Source organism: Ixodes scapularis, unplaced genomic scaffold (assembly GCF_016920785.2).
Source record: "Ixodes scapularis isolate PalLabHiFi unplaced genomic scaffold, ASM1692078v2 PGA_scaffold8__174_contigs__length_109621045, whole genome shotgun sequence".
Classification (NCBI taxonomy): Eukaryota; Metazoa; Arthropoda; class Arachnida; order Ixodida; family Ixodidae; genus Ixodes; species Ixodes scapularis.
In genome coordinates this window covers 91,847,540-91,863,956 of record NW_024609883.1, presented here as the reverse complement: position 1 = coordinate 91,863,956, position 16,417 = coordinate 91,847,540, and the positions used below count along the sequence as shown (strand labels likewise).

The window sequence follows — 16,417 nt, the reverse complement described above, 5'->3', positions numbered from 1 at the left end:
CGGACCAGCTGTACCGTTCGTGATTTCGGAACCGTTTGCTTGAAAAACGACTCGCTAAAACTCCCTATTGCCGCGCGCGCAGCTTGCCAAGTAGGCAGCGCGCGCGTGGCCTAACGGTTATCGCGCTTCCTTTCCAAGCTGAAAGCCAGGGTTCGATTCCTGGCCGCGGAGGCACGATTTTTGTAGACTCTGTAAAGTAATGTTCTGGTAAATTCGAGAACCGTGTTGCTTGTTCGAGGTCGGAATATTCTACACGCCGAACCTTCCACGCCGATTACTCCAGAAGCCCACACGTGTACATAAGGGGCTCCGCGTGGCGATCTGCAGTCAGTCTCGCCCCAGCGTTCGTCTCCGCTGCTACGCCGACTTCGACGCCCGCGACGCTCTGTTATTATCTTTTGTACCTTTTATTTTTGGCACAAGTTCGTCACATTAAACGTTTATTCCTTGCTGTTTATTTTTTGTTTTTCGTCACCACCCGTGACAATATATACACAGATTATTACCCTATCCGCATCGCACCCAATCGCACAATCAAAAAGAGCCATAAAAAAAAAATCATTTTACTAAGAGTGAAATGGCGTTTTAGGATGGGCGTCTTTAAGTGTGCGATTGGTTACGATACCTATTGGGCAATAATGTGCGTATATATAGATGACGATGCTGCTATTAAAAAGTAGTGGCTAAAAAAGTGCTGTTCTGTCGTGTGTGTGCATCGCTATTTTCCCCGTTTTTGTTCGGACTTTTAACATTTTATTCAGTACACGGCAGAATTGAATACGATCCTAATAGGTGAAATGTGAACTGGAAAGTTGAAAACAGAAGTGAAAAAATATAGATATCAAATGTTTTCTTTTTCCTTTCATGCAGGGTTAAAATAAGCTGCTGACATGATTCAGCGACCTTTAGTACATTCATTCCAAATGTTTTTTTTTTTTCAGACTGGTTCTTGTCTGGAACCGAAATTGACGACTGTATGGATATTATTGAACATGGCGGAAGGATAAAGTGCGGACTTGAAGGATCTGGTGTGAGTCTTTGGAGGCGTAGAAAACAATCCATTAAAAAGTAGTTATTGGTTTAGATAATCCAAAGCGACTTCCTAAATTTTATAATCGGGATCGTTGAAAACCTTTTTATCCAAATACTGTGTAGGGTATGAAACGCCGTACGTTATGAAACACGCACAAGCTAACCGAGTTATGGACATATCGCGTAAACATAAGAGTACTTGAGTGAAAATGCTTTTTTTACAGCGTCATTTCTACTGGTGTCAGGTGAAACATTTAGCTTGACAAGCTCGAACGCTGTAGCCATTCAAGAGGTTAAAACAGCTAGACTTGAGCAATCCAGAAGAGCTTTATTTTTAATGTATTTTTTTTGGTATGTTTCACTCACTGATCTCAATGACAATTGCTGGATCGCGTTTGCCCGCTCTGCGAATGCGGTCACTGGCGGCCATCTTTAGGTAGAATTATATTACCTCTAGCCAAGGTACAGCTCCTGCTGCCACTGTCATCCATCCATGGCAGACAGCGTTTTGGCAGGTATGGTGGCAGGCTGCCGTCAAAATAGGGTGGATGATATTTCGTGCTTGATTGAAATTGTTTGACGAAACATGTTTTTGAAACCCAGCGTGAACGGTAGCCCGATCTTTGAGGACCCGGTGAAAGTTTCACTAAATCGCAGCAGGGAAAAGCAGTACAGCTCGCATCGAAAGTCGCATCAAAATTAGCATCGAAAGCAGACGCCGGTAAGGAGTCTGCTTTCGATGCGAGCTGCGCTGCTTTCCCCCGGTGCTGCGCTTTCGTAGAACTTCCTCCGGGCCCTCAAAGATGAGGCTACCGTTCACGCCGGGTTTCAAGAATCTGCGTCGTCGAACAACTTCAATCAAGCACGAAATATCTCCCCCGGTACAGTGTACTAGATCCACGGCTATTTTATGGTACCCTGCCGCCATTGCGCTGTACGCCATATTACTATGATGGCTAGAGATGATATAACTCTACCTAAAGATGGCCGCCAGTGACCGCCTTCCGGTCCATAGCCGGAGCTGGTCAAACGCGATCCAGCAAATAGACATAGAGATCAGTGATTTCACTAGCCAAAAAAAAAAGAAAGAAAAAGCGAAAGTCAATTTCTTCGCTATGAACATGCGTGCAACTATTTACTGATAATATTTTCTACTAATGAGTGCCTGAAGTTTAAGTTTGTACTGCCTCATATCGTTTAGTTTAAACATAGGTTACTTCTACTATAGCCCCTTTTTTAACAAGTTATTGAAAATAACCCCTTGTATACAGTTCTGACAAGCAAACTTTGCGCAAAATAAAATTACGGGTGATATGTCAGACGGTGAAAACGGAGCTGCGGCTGGAGCTTTACTTTCGCTTTACATTTTCAGGCATGCAATCCTTGTGCACCCAAAATACTTTGAGACCTGACAGTGCCTTTGTCTTTTTCGAGAAATCAAGTAAACAAATCCCACCGCCAAAAGGCTTACACCCCAGTTCAAATATTTTGTGATCTTTGCTGATTCACTTGTTTCACATGGCCCGCACGGCCCCACCTTTTGCAAGGTGCAACAAAGATATTTTAAAATACATCCAGTTAGAACCACCAGCCCCGACGAGATCGGTTCCTCCCCTAGCGAGGAGGCGCAGCGACGAAGCGGTCGTCCTTTTTTTTTTTTTAGACGATTAAAGCGGCGTGGGCTTTTTAGTGGTTTCTGTAAAATGAGTCAGATGGTAGAGGTTGCACTGTTGGAGTCCAAGTCGGCGGGCTTGACCCGGTCGATGGACACAACTTGTTCTTTATTTTTGATTAGCACAGTGAATGTTTTAGTGTCACGACAAACCACCGGAAAAGGGCCATCGTAAGGAGGTTGGAGAGGCGCTTTGACACCGTCGTGCCGAATGAATACATATGTACACTTCTCCAGATGAGGGCTGACGAAGGTACTCCGTGTGGAAGGAATTCTTGTAGCAACGGCGCGTAGGTCTTGCTTTAGAAGCCGCAACCGGTGAGCATAGTCCTCGGTTCTGTCAATTGGGGGATTGAAGGCTTGTTGGAAAACTTCTCCTGGTATTCGGAGAGACGTTCCATAGACCAGCTCGGCTGCACTGCAGTTCAATTCAGTTTTAAACGCTGTGCGTATGCCGAGCATTATCAAAGGCTGGGTTTCCGTCCATGACGCAGTCTTGTCCTGTGTTTTGATGGCAGCTTTCAATTGCCGATGAAAGCGCTCTACCATTCCATTAGAAATTTGGTGGTAGGCGGTGGTGTGAATATGCTGTGCGCCCAGTAAGTGAGGGAGGTTTTTAAACATTGAAGATTCAGATTGTCGTCAGCGGTCCGTGATGATGGTTTGTGGCACCCCGAAACGACTCACCCACATGTCGACAAGCGTCCTAGCGACCGTCAGTGCCGTTGCATCTTTCATAGGGGCGACCTCCGGCCATCGCGTAAACCTGTCGACACATGTCAGGAGGTATCGGTAATCGTGTGATGAAGGAAGGTGGCCCACAAGGTCGACATGAATGTGAGCAAAACGAGCGTCAGGTGGATTGAAGGAGGTCAAGGGGGTGACCGTGTACGTTGAATCTTGCTACGTTGACAGTCAATGCATGTTCTTGCCCATTCGCGCACGTCGGTGTTCACACGCCGCCACACGAACCGGGAGCTAACTAGTCGTTGGGTGGCTCGTATGCCAGGGTGGGCCAATGTGTGGATGGCATCAAAAACCTTACGCCGAAACGAAAGAGGAACGAACGGGCGGGGTTGACCCGTTGACACGTCACATACCACGGTGTTAGAAGAACCATGCCTGGGGACATCCTCAAAAACCAGTGTCTTAGATGATGTCCGTAAACGTTGGTGCTCCGCCTTGTTAAGCCCTCATCTGTCTTGATGAAGCCAGTGAAACTAAATGTTCGGTTGGGCCCTCCTTGAAATTTCGTTAATCTATCGGTGCCACGACTTTATGCGGTTGTGAGTCCATGATTCGCGGTTTTTGTGGTAGTTGAACTGTTAAGTGGCAACATTTGGATTCATCCAGGCACTATAAAAAAAATCAAGCTCAAGGGTGACGACTGAAGCAACGAGATAAGTATTTCCTGGTACAAAAAGAGCTACGTTCGCTGTGCGTCGGAGACTGGAACGAATGCCAGTGCTACTATTTTTCTAATAAGTCACCTAATCGTACCGTTTTGCAAGCACGCCGTTTGCAGACCGCCTCTTTTGCACTACCGCCTACTCTCGCTTCGTGAAATAGTAATGACACCCTTGGTGGATTTTGTGTCGGAAATATAATTAACATTTCCGCGATCAATGTCCGATCGATGTTTGTGAGAAATAATTAAGAATCGGGGAACATGATACCTGTAGCGTTAAACATATTCCTCAAGTTTTGAAATGCTGGGACACATGTCTCACGAGATCTTCGGGACAAAAAGAAGTACACTGCAGGTGATTGTTTCTACGTGAATTGTGAAAAGTTGGTCAATGATGTAGGACACAACAAACAAATATGCCGTCACCAACATCATTTTTACTGACGACAAACGCAGAAAATGTTAAGATTCATGATTTATGAACACTACTCTCATCAATTATCAAAAAGGGACGGCGGTCTCCGATCTGCTGGTACAAGGGGCTGAGTTGAATGTCATCCATATTTGCAGGAAGTTCCGGCTGATGACGGCGCCGTTCTCTGTACATGGCATTCCTCAGCCTTGTGAAAGTGGGAACTTCTGTAATTACCTCGGCCGCGTTCAAACAAGAAATAAGATCAAAAACATTCTTTTCAAGCCTTAATCAGAAATTATAGTGTTTATTCGCTTTTCACAGAATGTATAGCTTGAGACACGTGAAGGAGCTCCTCATTGTAGACTGTCGGCGAAGCGACGTGTGGATTTAACGCAACTCTTTTTTCTTAGTGCCACCGTAATCAAGCCCTTGACAACGATTGTTTCTTCAGGAGGATGATTGTGATCTTCTGAAGAAATAATAAATGGAACGTGGAATGTATTACGGGCATTCACAAAAACGTTCAAAACCGCATCAAATACTCTCATTTATCCGTTACAGAGTTGAATATACGCTTTACTTACGAAGGGTTGTCCCGAGATAGTCTCCTTCCGTCAGAACTGGCGCAGATCAGCTGGATGAACTACAGCTGGCGTGACGCCACAGAGCAGTCCCATTCGCATTCGAGCGTTTATCGTGGAACGTATATCCACCGAATGTAAACACTGCATTTTCTTCTGGGATTGCACGATTCCTAAGTCGATTACAGCAAGAGCTTTATGCCAGTTGAGACCAAGCAGGAAAGTGAGAAAGGGTGAAGTGATAAATTTTAAAATGAAAAGTTATTTTTGTGCCGGCTAAAACGGGAAGGGAGAAACGAGAAGGCTGAAATGAAAATCGGTTGAAATGAAAACCACCCTTCCGATGTGCCCCACAACACCCACGTCGCTAGACCAATTTTGTTGAAAATCACATATGAGAAGTGCACCTTTTGTCGTACCGCGTCGATTGCATGCGTCTGGTCACAGTAGGTCTACCGATTTATTCGACTCCTTGAACCAACGTGTACAATATTTTCACACGTAATATTCGGGTCACATAGTCGGAGTACAAGGAAGGGCACTTATAGTGCTTTAGGCAAATGGCTGTCGAATCCTGTTTTTGTTTGAATTACTAAAGTTAGATTTGTCGCGCAGAAGCTGGGTGAAGGGGCCTGATATGCAAGTCAAATAAACCGAATTGGTGTATTTAAAAGCGTAATTTAGAGTATACTTCCAGGGAAGATCTTGCTAACCGAGTGTTAAAGATTAAGTACTTTCTCCCCACAGAGGTGGTCTCGTCACTTAAATATCTCTCTTGTGACTTTTTATCTGCCGGTTCAAGTACGCGCAGATATCAGAAAACTTCTTCTGGTGCAAATAAAGTTGTGCAGTGCCTCCTCAACGCCAATACAGAGAGAAGCCGTTGTGTTCATTAAGGGGTATTCACACGAGGGAGAAATCCCGGGGATTTCTCCCCGGCACGCGCATCCAACGACGAAAACGTCAGGCTTTGCGATGTGCAAAAGCCTCGCGTTTTCATCTCGTGATGCGCGCGTGCCGGGGAGAAATCCCGGGGATTTCTCCCTCGTGTGAATACCCCTTTAGAGACCCGCTGGAGTCTTGCTCTAAAGTGTACCTGCTTTTACATCAAGATCGACGCATGCGACGCAATCGACGCTAGTAGATGCATTTTGTATTAACTAGAGTGGTCGTCCACCTTCCCAAAGGTGGGAAACCACTCCTGTTTCTGACAAACTCTGCTACACAGCTCCTATCAAGTTGACATTTTTCATGGAGTATAGCGTACAGGACGGGGTATCCACATCCGCATGACGTACTTCCATCGTGCATCTCCCAATGTCATGCAGGCCTAGTTGATACACGAGGTCACAAAGGAGAGAGAGATAATAAACTTCATTTCCAAAGGGTTGCCTTGAGTTTCGTTGGGTTGGGGCCCTCAGTCCAGGGCTCCTGTGCTTTCGGCCGCTTACCTCGCTTTGTTGATAAACTGGCGCTGATCTTCGGAGTTGAGCTGAGCAGCATAGCTTTCAAGTTTCCAGGGTAAGGGTGTCGAGTGTGAGGAGGGAGGGATTTGTTGTGCAACTCCATGTGACATGCTATAAGGACAGATAGTCTCTGCAATGTGGACATTCGCCGGAATACCTAGTCAAATAAATATTATGTAGTATCGCTAAGTTGGGAAATGGGCTTGTCTGTAACTGCCTCCATGTGACTGCTTCCTCTCTTATGAGAGAATTGTGTGAAGTGGGGTAGTGCGCGCATCGTCCGCGCAGGTAGGACAATAACTCGGAATATTAGTTTGGAAGTGGGTGTATCTGTTCTGCCTTCTCACTGTCTGGTGCTCTGAAAGTTCCTGCTAGGGCTACGGCATGTCCTTGCCTGTTTCCATCCACTGTTTCGTGACCCGGTGCCCAAATCGCCCTAACGTGTTTTTTTTTTCGTTTCCCTTCACCTGGTTAGCTAATAGCCTTGCGGCCTCTGGAGATATGCTCCCTGTCCTAAGCCTTCGAATAACTGCATGACAGTCGGATAGAACGTGCGGTTGTGATGCTGGTGGATCGACTTGTGATGCCGATACACCAGGTCTCGTGCAGCCAAGACGCAGGTTTGGGCAGAGATATTCTAAAATTAATTTGGAAATACAAATACTGAGATACCTAACGCAAATATTTAAGATATTGTTACTGGAATGCATCTGTACAAAAGTATAGCGATACGTATCAGAGATACATTTGAAAAATATAAATATATTTGTATATACAGATACCGGAATACATTTTGCCAGGGCGGTATTACTCGCATATATTTTAAAATAATATTTTTGCGATGACAACTCTTGTATTACCTAAAATGGTACCATTTGTGATAGAGTAATAAAACAACTTTTTGCTACATATTCAATATTTTCATATGGAAGCAATACAAAACAAAAGTAAAGATCCGACTTTGCTGGTGCACCCTACTACATTTTATGAGAACTAGCTTTTCAAATAGTTCGTTGGTCAGCCGCTGCTGATTTGAAAAAAAAATTCTATTAGGAAACGAGATTAAGCGTTGCACAAGTGTCAACGAAGACGAGTTCATATTAAAACCAAAGAAGACCTTTTTCTCAGTGGGAAAGCTTTTAACGATGCAAATATTGTTTTTCTCGCTTCTTTCTAAACACGCAGACCTCGCTTGGAGGTGGTAATGGGTAGGCTTCGTTGGCATACGAAAAACGCGTCCTTCTAAGGCGAGAAACAAATCCTACAATAAACAGAAAAATTTATAATAACCGTGAGGTAAAGATTGAAGTTCAACTTTGACGATCTCGAGTCCGAAATTATTTTTTTCCGTGGAATTGCCATTTTCTTTTGATCATAAAGCTGTGGGAACTAAGATAGCCATCAATAAGTGGCAAATAATTTTCATCCAAAATGCAGAGCAGTTCTTCTCTAGACATACTGCACGCCTTCGAAGCAATATAACATAGACCCCTAAATTAATTTTATATCTACCCAAATATCCCCGACAGGTAGGGATCCTCTAGTTCCATGTCGGTACCTTTTCGGCAGTAACTTCAAGACGTAGACTTAAAATGAAATAATGTTCTTTTGTGTGATGATTTGAAGAAAAAATATTTACGCTCAGCCTAGTAAACTGGTATGGGAGTGTAATTTAGAGTTGTGAAGCTCGTACTCCCAGGCCTTCAATATTTTGATACAAAAAAAAAGTTAGCCCAACTGAAGCAACCCGGAAGACATTTCTTATCTGTGGAATATAGAGAAGGAAGTCACTAATGTTGGAGTCATAATGTTAGAAACAAACCCTCCTTCGCTTGATATATTAACAAAGCCTAGAGATTTCATTTATTGTACACCCGCCGGCAATATGAAGGTGAACACCTTACCTGGTTTCTTGCCTGTTTTACGGCTCCCTAAAGCTCTATTAACTCTCAACGTCTAAAATGTACGTGGCTTGGCGGTCTAAACTTTGCGTTCTAGCCATCTTCTGGAACAGAGCTTGTTCCAAAACTTGCAGGAGCGTCAAAAACAAAAAAAACGGCTGTTCACCTTCAGATCGCTCATGGGTGTATCTTCTACTCATCTGAAGCAAGAAATAATGAAGAAACAGTCTCTTGAGCATTCACTTGGGGGTCACTGATTTATCGAACATTGTAACGAGATAAATCGCTCCGTGTTTGTATTGCGATACAAGGAATACATGAAAAATATATTTCGATACTGAAATAAAAATACTGTGCAAAAATTGTATCACGATGCAGAAATATAAATACTAAGATGATTTCTGAAATTCTATCGCGATACACTTATTGTATCTCGAGAATGCCAAACCCTACCAAGGTGCAATCGAACCCAAGAAGCTCGCACTTGTATCCTCCATTGTGCAAGAATTCCACAACTTCGAGCAGAGGCCACACTTTCAAGAGAGATCTATTCTCACTGATCACACTTTGACTCTATAAACGTAAAGTTAGCTGCCGTTTGCTCGACTCACTGTTCAAGCGCGAACGCCGGTAGACGCGAAGTTAACCGCTTTTGTCTCTTCTGGCTGTTCGCACGTGAACGCCGGCGTCCGGCATTCGAACGAGTTCAAACATCGAGAGGAGACAAAGGCAGCTAGCTTGGCGTCTATCCACTAATAATTCCAACTAAAGGTCAGAACAAAAAAAAAAAAAAAAAAAAAAAAAAAAAACAGAAATAAAAATAAAATGAAAAGGAAATTATAATAGAAAATATAAATTTAAAGCGTCCGCCGCAGGCCCCAAAGGATTCTGCCGAAACACATTTTGTGTATGGCAACTTGATCCGTAGGATCGAGATAATATTTTGCGAACAAATTGATGCATTTTTGGTTTATGCAGCTTTGTTTAATTACTTATCTTTACTTTTTTTTTATCCATGACAATATGTGAATGTGTTTTAGGATCTCGATGATTATGATCCTGAATCCTGCCGATTTAGATGCAGTGGCGGCGCTAGGCCGGAGTTGCCGTATGGGGTTTGCTCCGGCGATAGAGTGGTAAGTCACGAGGAAATATTCTCGCTGCCTGCTCACTTTGTTAACTTTTGCAAGTGTCCTTGAGACCACAACTTTTCTATTTAATTTATAAAAGAATGTATTTATCAAACAAAAAAAAATGAAAGAAGTTTATAATTCTGTGTAATGCCGAATTAGACCGCAGCTCGTAAGGAAAAGGGGCGGGGCGGAGGGTATGCCCCGGCCTCCCCCTTTCCTCCTCCTCTCCTGCTCCCCTCCCATTTAGCGGGCAATTTTCGGTAAATTTCCAGCTTAATTTAGTGGACAAAATTCCCCGCTCAATTTAGCGGGAAAATGTTTCCGCTGAATTTTTGCTAAATATAGTGAACATATTTTTCTGCAGCGGGGAATTTTTTTTTTCTAAATTTAGCGGAGCAATTTTACCCTCGTTACGTCACGTGTGACCTCGCGAGGGTAAACGATTGGCGCTAAATTTAGCGGGGTAATTTTCCACTACATTTAGCGGGGAAATTTTACCCTCGTGAAGTCGCACGCGACGTCGCACGCTCATGGCCATAATGCAATGCGCGGTTACGCCTGCGCCGAAGGGGAACTTTCACCCTAGTGACGTCACACGTGACGTCACGCGCACACCCATCATGCAACGCGCGGTTACGCCGGCGACGACGCTCAAGCCGGAAACGGGCGCCTAAGAGCTGCGCTCTAAAAGCTAGGGCACAAACGAGCTGGTGAATGTTTAACATAATTTGGAACAAAACCCCGAGACTGAGGCTAAAACGAAGGAGTCAACCTAGCTTCTGTTAGCTTTTTGTCCGGTGTGCTCGGCATAATGTTGCTGAAATAAAGTTCAAAGTTCAAGTTCAAAGTTCAAAGGACAACACAACACGTACAGTCTCAAACACAGCTGAAATGTATCACAGAAGTGCGTGTTTATGTAGGGCTTCGGTGCTCCCACAAACCAAAAGAAGAGAATGAAGTGAGAACATTTTCCACACTAAAACATAAGAAGGATTAAACTCAAGAGACAACCCACACAGGACTTGGCAGAAATCCGAAACAACAAGCAAAAAAAGAAGTTGCGTTTAACCTTTATCATTTCACCCAAGCATCCAGATAAGAAACACAAAAAAAAGCTAGGTTTACTTTTTTTTGGAACAAACCAACAGGACAGTGAGCCAAGAAACCTTGAACATCGAACACCCAAACAAACACAAAAAAGAACAGAAAAAGAAAGATTGCTAGGGCTAACAAAGGCAATCCGATACTTAGGTTTGCGAGTGAAGTTGCTTAAAAACAAAACGATCAGATTTGTAGAAATCTTAACTTTGTATCTAAATTAAGGGATGGAGTATTTAGCGCATTACCATTAATAATGATAGTGAGCAACTATTTACTTACCGTGTGTGACCGCATCTATCGGTTAAGATAACTAAGGTGGACTGCAAGAGCGGTACACTATGAATGCACTCAATAGCATGTTTTGATAATTCTGAGGAGGGGCTCGGTTCTTAACGCAACGTTTTTACTCGGTTAATCGGTCATTGAGGCAGCAGTTGCTTTGCCTTATGTAGAAAAAGGCACAGTGGAAAGGAATTTTGTACAGTACACCCGGCACACAATTCTCATCCTTTTCATTGTGTTGTTCGGCACTTGCGGTCTTCGCGGAAACAAACGGGATCAAGCGACTTAGTCTAAAACCATTCTGAAACACTGTGCCGATACCGTAAGTGTTACCGTCCGATTTGAGATTGGGGCAGATACAATGGAAAAAATGAAGAAATACGTGTTTGGTGGGTATCGAAGCCCCCTGTCTCTTCGTTTTGAAGGAAACAAGGTACACTAACTCTTTAAAAAACATAATCCTTCGGGAAGAAACGTAAAAAAACACAAGCGAGCTGGTGAATGGCATTCATAGTAACCCTGAGACGAAGAGACTTCGTTGTTCTGTTCGTTTTTACAGCGGAGCTGTTAAGGGCTAGTTTTTCCAGTATCGTGGCCCCCGCAAAGAAATGAAGACACCGAACTCTGGACACCTACCGCCATCTATGAGCGACCGCGGCAAGTCACGTACCTCGTTGCCGCCGTCGCTGATTGATGGCGGCAGCCTTTCCACTCTGGCTTGGTTTTTTATTGTTCCTACGTCTCAGGGTTACTATGAATAATCTTCTGGATAGCCAGCCGTGCCAAAACGGTCAAAAAGGCATTGTAGCGAGGACTTAATGATTTTGAATGCGAGCATAATTTGTTCAGAGCACTGTTCACGCGGTTTCGGACAATGCGAGACTTAAGATATTTCGACTTGCAGCTACCAAAGGCAGGAGTTGCTTTGATGTTGTTTTCCCTTAGTGGCTAACACGAATCGACGGAGTTTTCAACTGGATTTCTTAGAACTGCTAGTGATTGTTTTAGCCCTTTCCACTGAAAACGGTAGCTCTGGAGCACCTTTAATGCAGGAAATTGTCTAGCGTGGCGGACAGAGAAGGATCACTGGTACAAACCAAGTTGTCGTTCACATAACGCCTTATAAGGACGGTATCAGAAGACACGTTCTGAATGAAATCATGTACATATAGATCTGAAGAAACTAGGTATATTTCCGAAAGAACTGTATCTACTGCCGAACCAATATATGCTGCTTGTTTCTCAATAAATTTGTTATCACCGTACTTAACAAACTTTGCCTGTAGATATAATTCTAAAAATTTGAGATCCCAGACAGCGATTCCAGACTGTGATTGACACCTGACAAGATTGATTTCCGAAAATTGACTAACCCGACTGTGACGTAGTGCACAGTCACGCACGCACTTATCTGTCGCAGTTACATGGTGGCAGAAGTGAGCGGTTCACGGCCAATGCACGGAACCGACACCGAAAGAGCTACCTGGTAGCACTGTAGCCTGGGCGGAGCAGTCATCGAACCAGAGACATGGCGCTCGAAGACCAACAACGTCGCCAGCTGCCAGCCACCCCCGTCACCACGTTACTGCCTCCCCCGAAACCCCTGGGCACAGCATGAGACGTCTGGTAGAGTTGAAAGACGTGGAGGCAAGAGTTCGAACTTTTCGCAACTGTAACCTACTTGGACCAGCAGCCGAAAGAGGTACAGGCAGCCACGTTTCTTATTGGTATAGGAGAAGACGCGCGCAAAACGTATAGCAACTTTGTGTTTGAAACTTACAAGGAAAGAAGCCACGTCAACGTACTTAAAGGAAAATTTGAAGCTTTCTATAAGCCAGCGCTGAATCTAGCCTATCACGAGTTCCGTTTCGCAAAGCGTGACCAGAAAGACGGTGAGAGTTTTAACGACTGGTTAACGGAGCTGCGTGCCCTCGGTAAAAGTTGTGAGTTTGGCGAGTTGGAAGAAACTTCAAGAAAAGCTTCTTTCTGAGAATGCGTCGTTCGCTAAAGCTGTCGAGATGTGCCGCGCTCGCGGACACGGTAAAGAGCAAAGCGACGAAATCCAGCCTCGCACAAAAAGTCACGCGGAAGTCAACGCACTTTCTCAGGTTAAAAGCCGTCGCTGTAGTAAATGCGCGATGGAGCATCTTAGCAGCAAAGCATGCCCCCCAAAGGACGGACATGCAAGAAATGCAGCAAACGCAATCATTTCGCGACAGCATGCAAAACGAAGACCACGAAGATTCCCGCGAGCGAGAATAAAGTTGCGTCACTTAAAGCCCGGGCGGACGATTTCTGGTTGGAAGCGTTATCACAACGCAGCAGAAAATACGATAGCCGGGGCCCTAAGCTGGACACTTGGCGAGGAAGTCGGCGAAAAATCTGCCGGCCGTGATTCGCCAACTCCGCACTTGACCTTGGCGCCTGCCAATCAGAGCCGCTGGATTCCTCGCCTTCTTTTTCGCCTAGTGTCAGATTAGGGCCCCTGGACAGCAATCATGAAGGTCGAGGGAACGCCTGTTGTTTGCAAGCTCGACACGGGCGCGAACTGCTCAGTCATATCAAGCGCTCAGCTGCAAGAGATAACAAAGAAGATACCAGAAAGCTGTGCCGTTGTTTTGAACACTTTTTTGGCTTTCAGAAGGAAGCAACACGACGTATTCAACTACGCATGACCGGTCCCGACGGAATGTTCGATGCAGAATTCTTTGTAGTAGAAGCAACGTACAGTCGGGGACAAAAGTCTCCAAGACACGCGAGCTGCAACTGAAACGCATTGCTCTGCCATCTGCTGGCGGGTCACCTGGTTTCAAGATCACAGAAAAGCGCATGCGCGTCCTACTGTGCCTGCAAACATGTGCGCTTTCCCGCTCTTCTGCGGCGCGGCGCCCAACTCGGAATCGGGCGCGTGGTACAGCCTCGGAGATAGCGCTTACTGACATGGCACCTGTAGCTCGACTGAGCGATAAGCTGAACTGGTTATAAAGCAAGGTGCGCTGACACGGCGAGATGCGGCGAAATGCCCCAGGCGGTATCTCGAGTTTCGGAATGTGTAGCAGACGCTCGTCAGCCGCCAGCGCTATCTCCGAGGCGGTACCACGCGCCCGATTCCGAGTTAGGCGCTGTGCCCCAGAAGAGCGGGAAAACACACATGTTTGCAGGCAGAGTAGGACGCGCATGCGCTTTTGTGTGATCTCGAAACCAGGCGACCCGCCGGCAGATGGCAGAGCAATGCGTTTCAGCCGCAGCTCGCACGTCCTGGGGACTTTTGTCCCCGACTGTACCTGTAGCTTTGTGCGACGCAGTTGCAGAAAAACTGGGTTTGCTTCGTCGAATAGCTTCGGTGGAGCAACAAGATCTCTACGCCATGGCCGTCCCTTACGAAGACGTTTTCACTGGCTTAGGCCAGCTCAAAGGGTTCGTCTACCACCTGAAGCTCAAGCCAGGTTTTCAAGGGGTGGTCAAGCCAGCACGCCGCGTTACGTTTGCAGTCCAGGAGAAAGTAAAGGCGGAACTGAACCGTATGGAAGCAGCAGTAGTGATCGCCAAACTGACAGAGCCCATGGAATGGTCCAGCTACATGGTCGTAGTTACTAAAAATGACAAGGTACGCATATGTCTCGATCTTTCGGAATTGAATAAAGCGCTGCTAAGGGAACATTACCCGATGCCTACGCTAGAAGACATCGCTCCCTCACTCAGTGGATCACAGTATTTTTCGACCTTAGATGCCTCTTATGTTTCTGGCAGTTAAAATTGGACGAGGAAAGCTCCCAAATCTGCACCATGAGTACCGACTGCTGCGCATGCCATTCGGTATCTTCTCAGCACCCGAAATATTTCACACCAGACGCTGTCGAAGCAGTCAAGTATCTCGGACATGTTCTGACACGGGACGGGCTGAGCCTTGATCCAGGAAGGCTGGAAGACATTCTGCAGGTGCAAGCACCGCACAACCGGAAAGAGCTACATACCTTCTTAGGTATGTGAATTTTGTCTCTCGCTTCATACCGAGCATGCCAGCACAAAACAGCTTCACTTCGAGGACTTTTGAAAAAAAATGTCGCATAGGTGTGGGACGACGGCATCAGGCAAGTTTCGAAGCACTACGCGAAGCCCTCGCCAAAGGTCCGGTACAGGCCTACTACAAGAAGGGCAAACCGATCACCCTATCGGTCGACGCCAGTCAAGCTGGGATTGGCGCCGTGATACTGCAAGACGGGCACCCCCTAGCGTATTCGTCACGATTGCTAACAGACGCTCAGCAGAGATACACACAGATAGAGAAGGAGATGCTCGCAATTGTACATGGCTATGAGAAATTCCAGGACTATCTTTTTGGTCAACCATGCAGAGGTTATTGTAGAATCGGATCACAAGCCTCTTGAGATGATTTTCGAAAAACCCCTTGTGTCAGTGCCCTCTCCGTCTGCAGCGCATGCGACTGAACCTGCAGAAACACTCCATAACCGTCAAATACACTCCTGATAAGCAGCTGCTCGTTGCAGATGCATTATCGCGCTTTCCGAATACAGCCAAGCTTGAGGAGCAGTTTGCGCATTTCCATGTTAACGCCATTGCCTCTCCAAGTTTCTGACAGGCGCCTGTGTCCAGCCCGGCAAGAAACAGACCGAGATCCAATCATGGTCCAACTTCGCCTGTCTACAAGCACGCAGTGGCCTGACAACAAGGCAGACGTCATTCTAGAGCTTCGCAGCTATTGGAGCATCCGCGATGAGCTGCACACGCAAGATGGCCTCGTGTTTCGGAGCAACCGCCTCATCATTCCTGCCAGCCTGCGTAGTGACGTACTCTGCTGTCTTCATGCCGCGCACACGTGAGCAGAAAAGATGAAGGCACGTGCTCGAACCGTAGTCTATTGGCCGAGTATAAGCAGCGACGTCGAGGAAGCAGCTCTACGCTGTCAAACCTTTCAAAAGTACAGGCCTAGAAATGCAAGGCTGCCACTGCTAAACCACGATGTCCAATCTCTACCTTGGGAATTTGTCGGAGCCGACTTTCGCCATCACGAAGGCACCGACTACTTGATTGTTGTTGACTTTTATTCGTTCTTTTTCGAAATCAGAGCGGTGCAGACGACATCAGCCGAAAAGGTGATAAGCGCGTTGATCTTTGCAACACATGGCTTGGCGATGCAACTATGCACCGACAACGGGCCGCCATTCAGCAGTCACACGTTCAAGGACTTTTTCGGTAAGATGGGCGTGCAGCACGTCCGTTCTAGTGCGTACCACCCTCGCTCCAAAGGAATGGCCGAACGCGCTGTACAAGAAGCTAGAAAGCTCCTGAGGAGGTATCGTTACGGTACCACTGGGTTCTGTGCCGCATTGCTTGAATGGAGGAACTCTCCTCGTGAATCCTCTCTGAAATCTCCTCTACAGCGACTAATGGGCCGCCAGACCAGT

General features: G+C 45.9%; 1 protein-coding gene across 1 annotated transcript in view; it reads left to right on the top strand.

The window, feature by feature from the left end:
• The window catches only part of LOC115312790, a 64,421-nt gene that overhangs the window by 15,148 nt on the left and 32,856 nt on the right, over positions 1–16,417 (top strand). Inside the window, exons 2-3 of the mRNA XM_029971715.2 lie at positions 942–1,030; positions 9,516–9,611. Of these exons, the coding sequence (XP_029827575.2) occupies positions 942–1,030; positions 9,516–9,611 (185 nt within the window). The remainder of the gene's footprint in view (positions 1–941; positions 1,031–9,515; positions 9,612–16,417) is intronic.